This window comes from Musa acuminata, chromosome BXJ3-4 (genome assembly GCF_036884655.1).
Source record: "Musa acuminata AAA Group cultivar baxijiao chromosome BXJ3-4, Cavendish_Baxijiao_AAA, whole genome shotgun sequence".
Taxonomy (NCBI): domain Eukaryota; kingdom Viridiplantae; phylum Streptophyta; class Magnoliopsida; order Zingiberales; family Musaceae; genus Musa; species Musa acuminata.
In genome coordinates, this window is record NC_088352.1 from 970,516 (window position 1) to 988,708 (window position 18,193).

Sequence of the window (18,193 nt, forward strand, 5' to 3'; positions counted from 1 at the left end):
TAAATATATAAATAAAAATATTAAATTATTATACCTCGATATTCTTAATCGATAGTAGATAAGACTCGATAGTAGCTGTCGAGTTAAACACTTAATACACTAACATAACATGTGTATATAATAGTTATCGAAAATATATTTATATCTCCAAATGTGTATATAATAATTATCAACTATAACCTTAAGTAGATAACATTCTAGTTACTAATACTCACTCGATCTCATCTCCATAGTCATAGATGATCAAGATAATGAGATGGTATAAATATATCAACATGTTCGTAGAGTCTGAAAATTTAGCAAAATTAAGAATCAAAATCAATTTGTATTAGACTTTTTATATGAATATCAACGGTGAGAATCTTAACAACAATGTAAGAATAACTAATCATCACTCAATTATAGTTTATCAATAAATTTAAATCATCTACATAAGATACTACCACGAGGGGTGAAGTATAGTTTATTTGATAAATTAAAAATATATAATCGATAAAAGTCAACAATGTCAACATCATCATCACTAAACACTAACTATACATCAAATTTTATATATTTTGTCGAGTAGGAAGTTGATCTCTAAAGTATTTCTCAAACATATAACCTGAAATCGTTGTTTTTTATTCAATATCTACGACTTATCCCAAAACTAAAGCAACATCACCTAGGTTAAACTCAACCGAGACAACACCAAAAGTAAAAATAGATCCCTCCATTCAATGTTGCAAAATACTATATATAGCAAATCGACACGTAAGAATATTAGGAATATCTATTGACAACAATGTGTCCTATGTACATGAAAATGAAATAGATATCATATGACATCAACTCCTACCATTAGGTTTACAGACAAAATACCTAAACCGATTGATATAACAATGACTATTAACTATATATTACATAGTAGCTAAGAAAGTATAGAATTATGAATGAGGGGGTGACATGAAGGGTGAAGATGGACGAATGGATAGTTCAGACATCTTCAACTTTATATTAAAAAAATATTAATTATATATAACTTAATAATAATTAATATAAATTATTAAGTTATGATATATATTATCTGTAGTAGCCACTTGATCTACTTTCTTGCCCCCAAGTTGAAGAGATCTACGAAATACAATATTAAATGTTACAAATAGTAGAGATTTTATATATTTAAAGTTTAAGCAAATGCAGGAAAAAAAATCAGAGAAAGTGACTATTCTAAATGCTTAGTTTCTACAAATTATTTTCACTAGGCAAAATATACCATAGGTGTTTGTCCAATTTTATCAATTAAGATAAAAAATTGTAACCCTCTAAGATAATTCTACAAACATTAAAACAAGATTTGAGAAATGTTACTTCTTCCAAGATTAAGCTATATTTATAATTTCATACTTGATTGTACCTAAAAACAATAATTAATCAGCTTAAACCTCACCATGAACATATCAAACTATCAATATTGGAAGGTGTTGCAAATATAACCATGCTTCTTCTGAATACCTTCACTAACTTTGATCTTAACATCTCAACAACAAAAAATTCGCTAAAAAATACCATCTTTTAATTTTAGATCATCAATCTCTCCTTGTTTCACCAAAATCTAGCAAAACCTTACATTGTATCAAAAATATAAATATTAGTAATTAGTGAGTAGTCAACCATTTTCATCATATAAACATGCAAAACCTTTGAGATCTCTCACAATGTTAATAGAATTAGTACATATACTTAATGAATTACCGAGAAAAATCAGTTTTAAAGAATATTATCATTTATTGAAGAAAAAAAAATTTGTCGTCGATGATGACACTATCATTCGCAACCAGAGAGGAGATGAGATCATCGTCAATGCAAATACCAAAGAGGAGCTGAGTAGTTTGCCATCGTCGAAGGGGGGATGATATCATCGTCATTCACAAATACTAGGAATTCATCACCGTTGGAGAGGGGATGATGACATCGTTGTTCACAATTATCAAAGGGGAGCATAGGCCTTCGCCATCGAAAAGGAGAAGAGGAGTTCGTCACTATCAAAGAGGCGATGATGCCATTGCTGTAGAGGAGCAAAGGAGGAACAAGAGTGCTGGTCGTCATTGATGACACTGGTTTGATTTTATCCTCATATAAACCTTTTACCTTTCGATTTAAACCCAACCCAAAAACTGACTCAATCCACTTCACAAGATCTAATCCAAATTCATTTGACCTAAACCATGATTATGACTAGATCAAACTAGCCCTTAGATTGATCAATTTTGAATCAGGTTATCTAGTTCAATAAAAAGCATCAACCAAAATTTGAGGGTATTTTTGATACTTTAAATAAAAGGGGTGCTCCTAGTAAAAATCAGACACGGGGTGTCATATGATAAAATATCATTATTTAAGATTTTTTTTGGATAAATTATCTTTTTTATGTTTATAATTTAAAAAATAGATGTATAATGACAATGAGTATAATAATATAAAACTATAAAATTTTAATCAAATAAATAATACTACCAAGATTTAAACTAGGTTTGTTGAGTTTAAAACTATCATCGATTCTAGTTTTCCAAAATCAGAAATCAAAATTGAATCAGAGATCGGTTCTGATTTAATTTGGAACTGACGAACTGTGAGGCCGATTTAAATCAAACTATAATCAAGGCTAGTCAAACACCTCATTTCTCTACATTCATTCATCTTATTCACATAGATAGGCTTGTAGTTATCATGGAGAAGTTTGTGCAATAATCAATCATGCATGAATAACAAAAGTTGATGTAGTATTGTGATGGAATATCCTCCTAAACTTGGACATTTGCTATTTTTTTCCTAATGGAGGTTGGGGTATACTACATGATGTAAATATTTTATCAAAAAATTATTGTGTGAAAAATAAGAAAATATTATGAATGGAATTACCATATAGCAGCATCTAATACACATCCAGAAAGATGTGTATACTTTGTTCCATCTCTTTATTGTTATGAGATAGAAAGAGGTTACATCAATTTCTAACGAATCCTTTTGATAGCAATTTGAAGCCCTGTTTCATCTAACCCAATATACAAATTAATTAATAGGGTAAGAGAGGTGTTAGAACATTGTTCTGCAAAGCCCCTCACAAAAACTTTATTTTATTGGATCTCAGCTTAATTGTTGTGACTCGATGTAGTTCTTGCGGCATATTATATCAGTAGCTACAAAGTTGACTGAATTATCATACGAAGTAAACACTTTATAACGTTAGAATGACCAAAATATCCTCCTACTTAGATGTTCTTTCCTATTTATTTTAAGGGCATTTGGGTCATTTTGTGGCGGTCCGACCCGCGAAACTTCAACCGCTCGACCGATTGGTTTGCAAGTGACTCGTAGAATTGGTTCGGTTCCAAATTAAACCAGTTCGGACTAAATCACCCTCATTTTAATGTTGCTCCGTTAAATTAACTAAAACGAAAGAGTTACCATCGGGAACCTAACCCTAACTCGACGACTCCGCCTCACGCTCTCTTCTCCGCCCAACGCCGCGCCACCCTTCGCTCTCCGCGCCGCCCACCTCTCCGCCTCGCTCCGTACGTTGCATCGCCATCCTTCTCCGTTTTCTAATTGCTAACAAGTTTTCACATGTATATGCGATTGACTGCGAATTGACGACCATTAATTGACCATAGCGAAAATCCATGATCTCCTGCTTTATGGAAATCAGTCATTTTTCATACCGAGACTAGTGTTAGTACCTGAATTACATTCTATCTCTGGGTTGTTCCGCTTTGGATCAAGGAAAACGGAGCTCCTGGTGTGCGAGAGAGGATAGTTGGTTAGGGTTTGTGGACAGTGACTGCCACCCTTTTCCAGTTTCCGTCACCCCCCATGGTCAGTCTACTGCACATGACACAAGCCACCGGTTGATCACATGCCAAAAGGAAATTAACAATATAAAATAGAGGAGACCAACCAAACAACTCCTCTAGCTACAATCCTTTTCCATTTTCCATCGCTACCGCACACAACCAAAATGCAAGTCACATGGGAATAAAAGAAAGAAGACACCAACCAAACAACCCCCTTCTCTTTCTCCTCCTTGCAGACTCGGTTTGAGCCTTTGCTCTCTGGAGATCAGTTTCAGAAACTGTGTTCGAGGTATGCAGATAAATAGTTCTTTTCTTAGTTAAACTTTGCTCTTTTCTAGTCTTGGTTCTATGCCCGTTTCCCATGCCCTGGATATTCATCTATTCTGGCCGAATTTCATAGATTTTCTTAAAGCTGTGTTTTTGTTCATATGTTTTTAAGAACATGGGGAGATAGATAATTGAAACCAAAGTCCATCTATATGACATGGGACTTGGTTTTAAACTGATAGATGGGTGAATTGATTTGCCATTTATTAGATCTATGAAAAATTGCTTCTTTAAGCTTTCCAGCCGATTTTTTTCTTTCATCACTTATGATCTTCTTCTTGATTTATTATTGCTAACTCCTGCTTAATGTAGGGCTTGAGAGTGTTCGGTAGGTTTTTTTTTTTTAATTTGCCTGCTCTGAAAGTTATAAATTGTATGTCGCCTGTATATTTTGATGAAATTTGATGGAATGTTGCATCCCTTAATGATATATAGGGAATTTAAAGCTACAGTTGTTCTATACCTCCCGGATGAGATATCAAGACCAACCGTCATCCAATTTGTAGTGTCTAATTCATGTCGGAATATATTTTACTACTTAAAAGTGATCTTTTGGGCCTGGGTCCAGAAACCTGTGTTTCTCTTTCATAGTTTTTTATGTTTATTCTATTTTATGGTTGCTTATACTGGAAACAATGTCAATGTCGTGTTATAGAGTACTAAAATGATTTGACTTTAGATTTTGAAACATCTCCACAGATGCATCATCATTTCTTTTTTGAGATGTTATTTCTTTTTATGTATTCCACTGAGTCAATTTTTAGTGTTTTTAATTTATATTGTTTGTCATATTCTTCCTAGAATTTCAAGTATTTCCTCAAGTTTTTTTTTCTTGTCTTTCCCTTACTAATGTCATTGCATGCACTTTGCATATCTACCTAATCCTCAGAGATGCACATTCATCACATGGGAAATAAATATATGAAGAGCTGAGAGTTCTTAGAAAGAGAGGAGAGACAACAAATGCCATTGTAACTCATTTTAGAAATATGGAGGACGAGAATGGGCTTGAGCTAAGTTTGGGCCTTTCTTTTGGAGGATCCTCAGGCAAATCCAAAAGCAGAGATGTTAGCTTAGATCACAGGATAGATGAAGGAAGTTGTGTGAAAACGGTGGGTAGCAGCAGCATGGCTGCTTCTGATGTACCACTTAAGAACTTCTTCCAAACTAACGCTGAAGACCAGGAGCACAGTGGGAAACAAGCAGTTCTGCAACCTCGAGAAAACTTCTGGACAGACCTGAACAAATTTACTGTTTCAGTATCAGATGGTTCTGATAATAAACGGAGTAACCAATTGCAGTTCATGGGAAATCAAGAGCCATTTATAGCAAATAGCAAGACAACAAACAGTGAGGAAGACAATTCAGGAGCCAAGAAACGTCGATTGACCACTGAGGAAATGAATTTTCAAAAGAACCATGTGTCGTTGGTTGACCATTCTGCAATAGCTGGCAAGGGTCCTTCTGGTGATACTTTTGTCAAATTATCACATAACACACCTTCCATGGATGATGGTTGCTCTGGTGAAAATGACGATGTAGAAGGGTCAGAGGCAGAAGGATCAAACTCTTGGTTGGTTTCTCAGCGTGAGGACAGCTTTAAGCACTCGGACCTTCCTAAAGGTGCTGACAAGAGTGCCTCGTCTGGAATCAGCCATCAAGGGCAGAAGCAGCAACTTTATTCAGGAAATGAGTCCAATCCTGGACTTGGGAAAGTTGCACATGGAATTCCATTATCACTTCAACCACTAACTGTCATGACTGTGCCTTACCCAATACCAGTTGAAGTACCACCTGCCGCTAGTGTACCTAACACGGTAGCTTTTCCTTCACCTTGTGTCATGCAACTGATGCCTGTTGCAAACAGTGAACAGCCTGTGGTCCAGGCCGTGAACACTAACAACTCGCAGATGGCTTTTGGATATTCAACTATCCAACTCCCAAGACTAGAAACCAATTCTTCCTGGGCATTTGGTTCTCAGTCTCAGCTTGTCTCTTCCTCTACAACTAAAAACCATGCGGATGGAGGGCCAGATTCTCAGCATGCTGAACCTCATGGTCAATTTCTATTCTTCGACTTTTGCATTGTTCTGATAATAGTAATATCCATGCTGATTCGAACTAGAGTTTCTTTTGTAGGTAGCTCATATTTCATTGTTAAAGGCACCGTATTTAATCAAGTGAAGAATGCTAAATAACTTGTATTCACCCTGTGTTGAGCAACTCATTCTACATGAATGGATAAAATTTGGAAGTCCATGCTCATTTTTAATTAAGATTCACTGGACTCAAAACTAAGAAACTAGCAAATTTTCTTTCAGGATGACCATTTGATGCATATCAAGCCAAATCAAAGAATCAAGCTGTGCTGATCTTTCGTCTGACAGTCTAAAGTAGGACCCACCCCCCACCCCCCCCCCCCCCCCCCCCTCTTTTGGGCAAAGTCACTGCATTTTATTCTACTTTTTTCTTTTTTAAAATGGTCAATCTTGATATGTTATTGGCCTTTATCATGTTTAGGTAGGACCAGGTGACTCAGAATACAAGAGATAGTCTTCGGTATCTCTCTTTATTTGACAGTCTCAAAAGGACCAAAAAGAAAAGGTGGCCAGTGCACAAGGCTCACTAGTTCTAGTTATGACTTATCCTGATCATCTAGTTCGTAAAAGAGAAACCTCATTGTGATGCCATGCTGGACCTCTTTCCAAAGGGATACAAATCTATCTAAAAGAAAGCTTAGTGTTACATTTAAGAGTTACCCAGCTGTAGGAGATCCTTTAATTAAGTAGGCATAGGAATTTGTTGTCCCTACTTAGAGTAGACGTTGCTCAACTAAGCTTTTATAGATTGCATAGTGATCGTGAGTGGAAAAGAAACTATATTCCTTGTCTAGCAGACCATATATTATATACATTTTTTTCTTTTGAATATTTCTTCACTGACACCCTTCTAACTTCTGGAATTATGTTTCTGAATCCTGAAACTTTCGTCTAGCACCTATTTTTTATATTTACTTGTTCTGTTGCATGAATTTGCTGCTCTGTGTGTACTATTCCAATATCAGACTCGAAAATTTTACTTACTCATCTTGTTGCCCAGTATTATGATGCTATATTTGACTCACAAGTACAATCAGTCATTAAAAATATTTCTTATATAAATTATCTGATAGGGCTGAATTTATCTATGCTTTAATTAGTGTCTTAAAATCAGACTCCTAAAGCATCATTTGGATGCATTAATTTGTATTTATGCTGAGTTTTGATGCTAGGATTGCTTTTAGGATTGGGATTCTATCATAAATCATAGATGGTGATTGGATCACAAATCATAATTTTGTTTTTTTTTCTTGATGTGTTTTACTGTTAATTTATGAACTTGACATTTAGATTTTATGAAGACAGCAGGAAATATATGAGTATCACAATCCTTATAATTTTTGAACATGCTAGCAAATGACCCATGCCATGTACAGAATCTTTTTTAAAATTTTAAACATAATTTATGCAGTTTGTGTTATTTTGTAGGTTCTGTTAAACTAATAATAAATGTTATAATTTAAGAAGTTGTAAGCAATGCTTGCTTAAAATATACTCTGTATCGTGCAATGTATCAAGCAATTACTAAAGATATAGACATTTAAGAGATTTGACTAATACCATATGATTTGAAGGAGACCTGTCAACTTTATAGCATAATAATTAAAGGACATGTGACAACTTTGCAATGTAATAACAATCCACAAATGTAAAATTTTGAAAACAATTTTTTACTTTATTTTATAGTATCAACAAAGTACATTTGGCCTAAGCTTTGGGAACTTTCTCAAAAATAAAACCCAATACTCTACCTATAAAGAAGTTACTCTATTCATAAAAAGTCCATTAACATGTTCAGTTTTTTTAATGTTCCATGTACTTATATTGTCAATAACTTATTCTAAAACATGGAAAAGTTTCTAATAAATTATGAAAACAAATTTATACTGCAAAAAGATGAAGCAATCAAATATTGATGTTTTTTAATACATAGCATTAACCTGCTACTGATGATCTGATGGGATCCAGATTTAATGACATGATTGAGATTGTTTAGGACCATTTGTTTGCAAGATCAGAAAATCTAAATTATCTAATTACATGATTTAACATCAGATGCTAGGACAGATGTGGACCAGAGATGTCTGCATGTTTTTGATGCATCATGTTGATGTCCTACTTTTAAAGAGTACAACCTCAGTTATTGGAGTATGCATTGACTTTGTCCTGAAAATTTTTCATGCTAAATAAAAATTTCTGATATCCCTCTTCACCTCCTGAAGAGGCCTAATGCCATATCTCATGACTTTCTTTCCTCGCAATATTGCTTGCAATCAAACCCACTGCAAGCACCAGAGGCTTAACAATATGTCTTAATATGTATGCTTGCAAAGATTACAGATTGCCCTAATCGCTTTCTATCATGCTATGCTATTTCAGTTCGGATACCCCATGGTTCCTCATCAGCCTTGGCATTGGAGGGGAGATCGACAAATTCCACAAAAGGTGGTAAGCATGTTATTGATACTGGCACATCTTCCTCATCGCATGTGGAAGATGAAGCCAAGGGAATAAATACTGTTTTCTGGCAAAGTAATAAAGCAAACCCTGATGAAGGCCATGAAGGATCCCAAATAAGACCAGGTGCTGCACCAAATGTGAAATTTGGAGGATGTGGTTCATATCCAGATCTCCCATGGGTTTCAACAACTGGGCCAGGCCCAAACGGTAGAACCATATCTGGTGTTACCTACAAGTACACTGAAAACCAGATAAAGATTGTTTGTGCTTGTCATGGGTATCACATGTCCCCTGGAGAGTTTGTTCGACATGCTAGTGCAGATGCTGCCGATGCTGAAAATAGCGCAACTCTTGCACCATTTGCCACTACCAATCCGGCAACTTCTGCACAGAACTAATTCTCAAGCACCTCTTGTGATGGTGGGTCACGCGATGTGGGCATTATGGCATTCAAAACCATGTGTCTCATTTCTTGTTTTTGTTTAACTCGCCTTATGACACTTTTCTGGCATTAGGAGGAAATATCCATTTTACATCATATTTTAATTGACATTTAAGTAAAATCATGTAGAATCTGTTTCCTAACATATTAGTCATTATATGTCTTTTATGTTTCATCATTGAACACTATCTGTTATGTTGGGTGGTGGTTTACTCTGATTTATAAATTCAATACAAGTTGCTCTCACAATAATCTTTTCTATCATCGTTGGTTAATATTGAGAACAGTTATTGTTACAAGAAATGCCTTATTCTCCATTATATCTGTTTCCCAGTGGAAATATATTAGGTATGATGTACCATTGGAATTTTCATCGACTTGTCTTGCTGTACCATCTGGGAATTAGCTTAATGGTTTGTAATTTTGTAGTTATTGCTAATGTATTCTGTGTTCTTGTTGATTTTTCACGTGTTAAATTTGTATATCTTTCGATAATGTTGGCTTTTTTAATGTTTGTTTATCCTGTATCCTTGGTTTATTGGGACCGTTTATTTTCTTTCCAGCAATCTATGTTCTACAATGGCTATTGTTTTCATCTAAGGAAATTTGGTTTAAATATTGCTGGTTAATGCTATTTCTTGGCATGGTACTTTTCAAGGTGGTCTCCATTGAGTGCAAATAAGTGGATACAGCTCTGAAAAACTAGATAAAGATTACTAATGTAGCTAGGTCTTGTTGCGAGTGATATTTGCTACAGAAGAGAGAACTCTTTTTGTCTTGTTGTGAATCACTTTCCTGTTGTGCTCATGGAAGATGGCAAAAGTAGCTTAGCAACCTGAGGCTCTAGCGTCCTTTTAATTGCTTTTTCGTGGGAAAATATATATGCTCGTAGGTATTCCTCAATTACTATTATTGTCATCTACATGTGAATGTGACGATGGATATGTCCTCATCACCGTGCTAATGTTAGAATTGCAGGGGCTCTTATCCTTGGAGGACACATATTATGGACTATGCAATGAAGATGAGTTATTTAAGGTGGACCAGTTGTGAAAATTGAGCAAGTTTATGGTTTATTTGATTCCGAGGAGCAGACACTTCCTCGTTGTACTGTTGCAGCTTTCTGTATCACACAAGTCTGTTTAATCTTCAGCAGGTAAAGAATATGGAATTCTGCTAGGAATCTAATCAGCAGCATACTTTTTTCTACACCAAGGATTGATGGTTGTCGACGTTGTATAACAAGATCGAATCAAGATTATAGTTCTTGCTTCAACTCTTCTCTGTATCTGTGCCATTTCACAGCTAATTACTCGTTTTAACTCATTTTGGATGGTCATTTTATTTGCAATCTGCATTATACATTGGCACAGATATGAAATATATCTCGGTGATAAGAAGAAGGGCTGTTTGCAGCATAGAGATTGATTGATTTGCCTCGCCAGTTCATGTAACTTTTGCCCGAGATTTTTGACCATCCCAATGCATCTATCTAATGATTCCAAGTGTCATGATGAAGCCCTTGGGTCATTGTTAAATGTAAACCAGAGAAATACTTGTAACATGTAACAACAAATAAGAAAAGCCCATAATCTATATCTGTGATATGATGAAGGCCTTTAGTTCTTCTTGAACGTAACATATAGCAACAAAGGAAAAATAAAAGGACTATATAATCTATATATGTGATATACATTTAACTTGTGAACATTAATTAGGATCTCCTGTTATTGTTTTGCTTGGAATTGCTAATTCGGATTAGGGTTATTAATGGTTTTCATCCAAAGACTTGTAAAGATTAGCTAGCAAGAGAAAAGGTCTTAATATTAGGCAGAATAGCTAACTGGGGATGTAAAACTTGAATATTAATTAGGACTTTAAGTGTGAATTGATTTGAAAGAAATTATTTGTTTTATATTTTTCACTACCTAAACAAACAACATCAGTCGATATGTCCGAGTGGTTAAGGAGACAGACTCGAAATCTGTTGGGCTTTGCCTGCGCAGGTTCGAATCCTGCTGTCGACGATCTTTTTTGTTTTCTATTTTCCTAGTTATATCTTTTTCACCTATTTTGTTTTCTTTTTCCGTGTCTGAGAGTGTGTGCCGCGTACTATTATTGCCTCTGTGACAACATGGAATCTATTTAACGTTATTTTTTTTGCTTTATTATTATTATTTTTCCGTTACTCGAATATTTAAGTCTCATTGTGGTGGTGGTGTTGTTGTTTGTGGCATTTAATTATGTCCCGTCTCCCCTTTCTATTTGTAAACTCTCTTTTACCATCACATGTTAAGTTTCTTTTTTATTATTATTATTATCATTTTTTCTGTCCTAAAATATTTAGGTGTTCATGATAAGCAACCATAAGGTATTAGAAGAGATGAGGGTTTTATAAACAGACAGTATACACCATAGTAGATTCACCGATGACTTACAGAAACAAACTTGGTTTCGATCCAACCCGAAAACCACCGAGATGGCAACTCAGCAGCTCATCCACTAAGTTCTAACCTAAAAAAGAACGCATCAATGATATCATTGTAGTACTCTTTCTTTTTCTTTACCATCTTTATTTTATGATGACGACAACGACACTTACTTGTGTTCTTGTTCATCTATTTAGGATTTTTTTTTTCCTTGTTCTCTTCTTCTAAATAATATCTCTTAGTATTTCTCATATTCTTTTTTTGTTGCTTGTATGCCTCTATTGCGAAGATCAGTAACAGGATGGAATTCACTAAGATATCTTTAGTATTTAGGTTACTTCATATTCTTGTGGTGATATATTGTGTTGCTTGTACTTTTCTCGTCCAAATTTCTCCTCCCAAACCCAATCATGAATAGCAGATTCTTTGAACTTTATATATCACAATAATTCTCCTCTCACTGCTGAAATAAACAAAGGTTCGGAGTCACAGTTACTCATTATTGTTTGATGGAAACCCAAACAAGAAGTTCCAAACTCTAAAGACACATTGATGATGATTCACTAAAGCGAAAAAAGAAGAAAAGATTGATTGAAAGTATCCATCCTGACATTGACAACCATGTGGGCTGTTCACTCTTCTTCCCTCTGTCACCCTCTTTTGCACCACCATAGATGATTCTTAGTGGCATGCATGTTGCTATTGGTGGAGCTGTCGACTGGAATACCCTTAATGAATGCATGTTGTCTGTGTCAGAATTTTAATTAAATTCTATACTTCTTAAAATTTTAATATTATTAATCGTTCGAATAAAAATGTTTATAATAGTGTCAAAATAGTTTCTTCATGTAGATCTGTCTTGTCTATGAGACAAAGAGGATAGCATGTCATAGATTATTTGTGGTGCCACTGATAGTAAGCATAGTGCTTCGATGAATCAATTTAAGTGAACAGGTTAATTGAAAAACAAAGATTTAGGTAAGCAACTTAATATTTTTTTGTTAAAAAGAAGAGACTAAATAAGTAGGAAAAAAATCTAGAAAGATTAATAGCACTAGATTTAAGAACTTGACATACTTAAACATAGAAATAAGATATTGTTGCACATAAGGATCTTATCCTTAAGGTGTAATTGTATGATTTAAAATATTATTTTAGGAGCATATGTCTTAAATCTTATATATACTTATGCCTCTCAAGTTGGATTAGTTGGTCAAATAAAAATAATAATAAAACTTAAATGATATAATATATATATATATATATATATGAAAATATTATAATCGGAGAAAATTAGAATAGTCGGAAAAGAAACGATAAATATAAAAGAAGAGCACGAGGGTAGGAAATGAACGAAGAGGAGATAGAATGTTTAATTACGTATAAGAATTATCACAACTATAAGGATAAGGGTGACATTCAAATGCTATTTTAATCATAAAGAAAATAAGATATGAAACAAATTATCTCCAAAAATTAATTTAATTTAATGTACGGAAGACTAATAGTGGAAGCTATCTATGTACTAAGATAATTAATAAAAGAATATATAAAGAGGAAGAAAGGTTTCTGACTTTTATTGATTTTAAAAAGCTTATGATGGATTTTAAAATTAAATACCAATAGCAGCATCATTGTCTGCCACCACTAACGCCAGTCGTTCACCACCACTTAATGTTAAAATTATCTTTTAACTCTTTATTTTTATATTTTTGTTAATAAAACTAATATCGTTAAGGTAAATTGATCTAATCATTTTACTTTTGTAACTACAGGGATGTTAATATAACATTTTAAGGTATAGAGACCGAGATGCTAAAGTAATTAACCCACTTGAAGATTAAGTATGTCTCTTCTTTCCTAAAGTGCATCTTTTAAAATTTTAAATCAGTTGAGAATGAATCAAACTCGTGGGAACCACAAGCCATATATTGAATTCGATCTATATCTTAATAGACAACTTTTGAATTGCATTGCTGTCCAATCTCATAATATTTATTCTGTCCAATTTGATTCAAACTCCTTGTACAATTTGAAATCTTATTATCAATCAGTGGAATCGGTGAAAATGCATGCCTAAATGTGTCCATTCCTTTCATCTGCAGAATAAAACAAGAACAAGGAAGAGAGTCCACTTGGATACATCATGGGAGATTTGCATCTACTGCATATATCTGCATCGGATTCAATGATTTCCGTTGTGCTTTTCGTTGTGGGGTATTCTTATTCTTTCCATCCATATAATCTTTGTCTGAATCAGATAGATTCTTTCTTACACTCTTCAGTGACAAGCTCATGACGAAAGCCCGAGGAAAATTACCTCAAACCTTGGCATCTCAATTTTGTGAGACATTTCATAATGTGGTGTAAATGATGTATCTATGAAAAGGAAAATACAAACAAATGCCTACAATTGATGATTCCAAAAATCTCTAACAAAATCAATTAAATACGAGAGTTGAATGAAAACAAAAAAGCAATTTCAATCAATTATGACGGGTGATGTGGGGAAAAATTCAATCAATTTCAATCAATCAATTATAATATATATATATATATATATATATATATATATATATATATATATATATATATATATATATATATATATATATATATATGCATCGATTGTTGATGTTGATAGGAAGAGAGGATAGAGATATCAAATAGAGGAAGAGTATGACAAGCTTTCAATCTTCTATATTTCTCTCAAGAAAAACTCTTTACAAATTTCAGAAACTCTATTCCACTCATGACCCAACATATGGGGTTTATATAGTCCCCAAAGATACATTATATTAATTGTATTCAAGATGAATCATTCTCTTTCAAGAAACCCTTTCAAGAATCAATAACCAATTTGACTTATCCTTCTATAGACTTTTAATCCATTTTTTCTTCTTGTTGTAATGATTCTCCCACTTGATGCAATGAACCTTTTTTATGATACTTGAACAAGTTTAATTCCAACATTCTCCCCTCTTAAACTTGTTCCATCCAGCATGCCAAGTTTCCTTCGAAGTTGTTGAAATATTTCATATTTAAGAGGTTTTGTGAGTATATCAACCACTTGTTCACTTGTCTTGACATGATGTATCTCCACTTCTTTATTTTTGATATGATCTCTTATGAAATGAAATCTTGTATCGATATGCTTCGATCTTTCATGATAAACTGGATTCTTGGCTAAGGCAATAGCTGATTTGTTATCAACATAAATCTTGGTTGACTTCTCCTGTGGCATATGAAGTTCTTGGAGTAATCTTCTTAGCCATATTGCATGACAAACACTAGAAGAAGCTGCTATATATTCTGCTTCACAACTTGATAGAGCAACTATTCGTTGCTTTTTTGAAGACCAAGTGAATGTAGCTTCACCAAAATAAAATACAAATCCAGTTGTACTCTTCCGATCATCGTAGCTTCCGGCCCAATCACTGTCACTATATCCAATGAGCTCCAACTTTTTAGATGATGAATAGAATATTCCATACTCAATTGTTCCTTTGATATATCGCAAAATTCTTTTAGCGACATTTAAATGAGATGTCTTTGGAACTTCCATAAATCTACTTATTAAACCAACTCCAAATAGTATATCTGGTCGAGTGCATGTCAAATATCTTAAACATCCAACTAAACTTTTATAATAAGTTGGATTAATGTATGTACCTTCACCTTCCTTGGTCAACTTGGTGCCATATTCAACAGGTGTATCTGTAGGATGACAATCTTCCATGGAAAACTTCTTTAAAACCTCCTTTGCATAATTTTCTTGTGAGATAAAAATTCCTTCATTATCTTGTATAACTTCGATACCAAGGAAATAAGTCATTAAGCCCAAGTCAGTCATCTCAAACTCCTTTTTCATAGAGTGCTTAAAATCTATAATCATGGAGCTACTATTGCCTGTAAATATTAAATCATCTACGTACAGGCATACAAATAAGATATCTCCATTAGAGTTAGATTTCGTATAGAGAGCATGTTCATGTGGACATTTATAAAAACCATTTTGAATAAAATAAGTATCTATTCGAGAATTCCATGCTCGTGGGGCTTGTTTAAGCCCATAAAGAGGTCTCTTTAACTTATATACTTTGTCCTCTTGTTCTTGAATAATAAAACCAGGGGGTTGTTGAATATATACCTCTTCTTCAAGAACTCCATTAAGAAATGCTGATTTGACATCCATTTGTAAAATCTTCCATTTCATTTGAGCTGCTAGAGAGATAAGTAATCTTACTGTCTCCAATCGAGCAACTGGCGCAAATACTTCTTCATAATCAATTCCATATTGTTGTTTATATCCCTTTGCAACCAATCTGGCCTTGTATTTCTCCACTTCTCCTTTTGCATTTCTTTTTGTTTTGAAGATCCACTTAACACCGATAGCTTGGTGGTCTTCTGGAAGTGTAGTAAGCTCCCATGTATTATTTTTGTTAATTGCATGAATCTCTTCATTCATAGCTTGTCGCCATTTTTCATCTCTATAAGCTTCTTCGAAGGTTAATGGATCATATCCTGCAAAAAGACAAAGTAAAGAAAGTTCATCATTGTTAGTATCGATCCTTCGAGTTACTTCATATAGGTCCTGAATCGGTCTTGTCCTTCTTATAATTGGACTTCTTGAATCATGTGACCTAGCTGATCTAGGTGATGATTCTGGCAAAGCAACTTCGGTGCTTGCTTGTATTATATCATCTTCTTCTGAAACTACAGCTTTCTTATGCTGCTCATCACTTTTCCAGTTCCAAATCTATTGTTCATCAAACTCAACATCTCTTGACATCACAACTTTATTTGTGATAGGATTGTAGAGTTTGTAAACACTGGAATTTTCTGGATAACCTAGCAAAATGCATTTTTGACTTTTATCCTCCAATTTTGTTCTCTTCTCTTCTAGAATCTTGGCAAATGCAACACTTCCAAAAATCCTTAAGTGATCAACTCTTGGTTTTTGTAAGCTCCATGCTTCTTCTGGTGTAACATTACCAATTCACTTTGTCGGAAACCTGTTAAGCAAATAAACTGCACAAGCAACAGCATCACCCCAAAATTCTTTCGGAATTTTTCTTTCCTTTAACATGCATCGGACCATATTAAGGATAGTCCTATTTTTTCTTTCCGAGACACCATTTTGTTGAGGTGTGTATGGCATGGTGAATTGATGTAGAATTCCATTATTTCTACAAAAACTTTCAAATTCATTTGATATATATTCACCACCTCTATCTGTTCTTAAACATTTAATCTTACAACAACTTTGTCTTTCAACCAAATCCTTAAATTCTTTGAATTTGCTTAAAACTTCTTTCTTTTCTTTTAACATGTAAACCCAAGTTTTGCCACTATGATCATCAGTAAATGTAAGAAAATACCTGCTTCCTCCAAGTGTTACTGGATTAATAGGGCCACAAACATCTGAGTGTACCAGATCAAGTCGATTCCATGCTCTTTTTGTCCTTCTCACTATGAAAGGCTTTCTTTCTTGCTTACCCATGACACATACTTCACACAATTTTGTTGGGCGATCAATTTTTGGCATTCCTGTCACCATATTATACTTTTCTAGAAGTTTCAAAGCCTCAAAATTTAAGTGAGCATATCTAAGATGCCAAAGTGTAGAAATATCCTCAATATCAGCTTTAAAACAATTTGATTGATCAAAAATACTCGAGGAAACATTCTATTCCTTGCCATTTTCACATGTGATATTAATGTTTTATTCTTGTCATGAATTGAGAGAGTCATATCTTTCATCTCAATTTCATAACCTTTTTCAAGTAATTGTCCCAAGCTTAAAATATTATTTTTCATATCAGGAACATAATAAACATCTAAAATGCATACTTCCTTGCCATTATTAAGTTCAAGGAGAATTTTACCTTTGCCTCTTACTGGTCTTTGAGACAAATCGCCAAATGTAATGTTCCCGGAATAACTTGTATCCATTTCTGAAAATAGCTCTTTGATGCCACACATATGATTTGAGGCTCCTGTATCTAGATACCATGTCATAGACTGATCATTTTTCAAATTTTCATAACTCATTAGCAAAACTTGATTTTCCTTCTTTTCTTCCTCAACAAAATTTGCCTTATCACCTTGATTGTTAGGATTATAATAACATTCATAAGAGTAATGTCCATACCTTTTGCAAACATAGCATTGTATTTCAGACCTTTTAGAGTTTCTGCCACGTCCACGGCCTCGGCCACGTCCTCGACCATAACCTCGGCCTCTTTGGCTATAATTTTCTCCAACATCTTCACTGTTTGGAGATTCTTGATTGGTCTGATTTCTGCCTCCTCTTCCTCTTTGTCCTCGTCCTCTTCCTCTTTGAGAATTTAATTCTCTTTTATTTTGAAGAGCAAACTTAGCTTGTAGTGCTTGCTCCATAGTTTTGTCTTCTCCTCTTTTTGCAATCCTTTGTTCATGAACTTGAAGGGAACCCATAAGTTCTTCTAAAGACATTTTTTCCAAATCTTTAGATTCTTCGATCGCAACAGCAATAAAATCAAATTTCGGATCTAGAGATCTTAATATTTTTTCTATTACTCTCTGATCATTTACTTGTTCACCATTTCGTCTCATTTGATG

At 34.1% G+C, this 18,193-nt stretch overlaps 1 protein-coding gene and 1 non-coding gene across 6 annotated transcripts; both read left to right on the plus strand.

The window, feature by feature from the left end:
* Positions 1 to 3,450: 3,450 nt before the first annotated feature.
* On the plus strand, positions 3,451 to 10,487 carry LOC135583189 (protein NINJA homolog 1-like). Of its 5 annotated transcripts, XR_010496169.1 has the most exons (5): positions 3,457 to 4,122; positions 5,050 to 6,218; positions 8,639 to 9,139; positions 9,820 to 10,053; positions 10,140 to 10,487. XR_010496169.1 is itself a non-coding variant. In XM_065149644.1 (4 exons), the coding sequence occupies exons 2-3, from the start codon at positions 5,150 to 5,152 to the stop codon at positions 9,115 to 9,117; spliced, it is 1,548 nt and encodes a 515-aa protein (XP_065005716.1). In that variant the 5' UTR covers positions 3,457 to 4,122; positions 5,050 to 5,149; the 3' UTR covers positions 9,118 to 9,139; positions 10,132 to 10,487. The 5 variants fall into 5 exon arrangements, 4 of the variants coding, with proteins under 4 accessions (XP_065005718.1, XP_065005716.1, XP_065005715.1 ...); XM_065149644.1 differs by lacking the exon at positions 9,820 to 10,053 and having other exon boundaries at positions 10,132 to 10,487; XM_065149643.1 differs by lacking the exon at positions 9,820 to 10,053.
* A 619-nt stretch (positions 10,488 to 11,106) lies between these two features.
* On the plus strand, positions 11,107 to 11,188 carry TRNAS-CGA (transfer RNA serine (anticodon CGA)). The gene has a single exon. It is a non-coding gene; the product is annotated as a tRNA-Ser (tRNA).
* The last annotated feature ends 7,005 nt before the right edge of the window (positions 11,189 to 18,193 follow it).

Excerpts from the sequence above, each read along its gene's own strand:
- LOC135583189 (XM_065149646.1), top strand. The coding sequence starts at position 5,150 with ATGGAGGACGAGAATGGGCTTGAGCTAAGTTTGGGCCTTTCTTTTGGA. Across the intron at positions 6,219-8,638 it reads TCAGCATGCTGAACCTCATG|TTCGGATACCCCATGGTTCC; the intron begins GTCAATTTCTAT and ends ATGCTATTTCAG.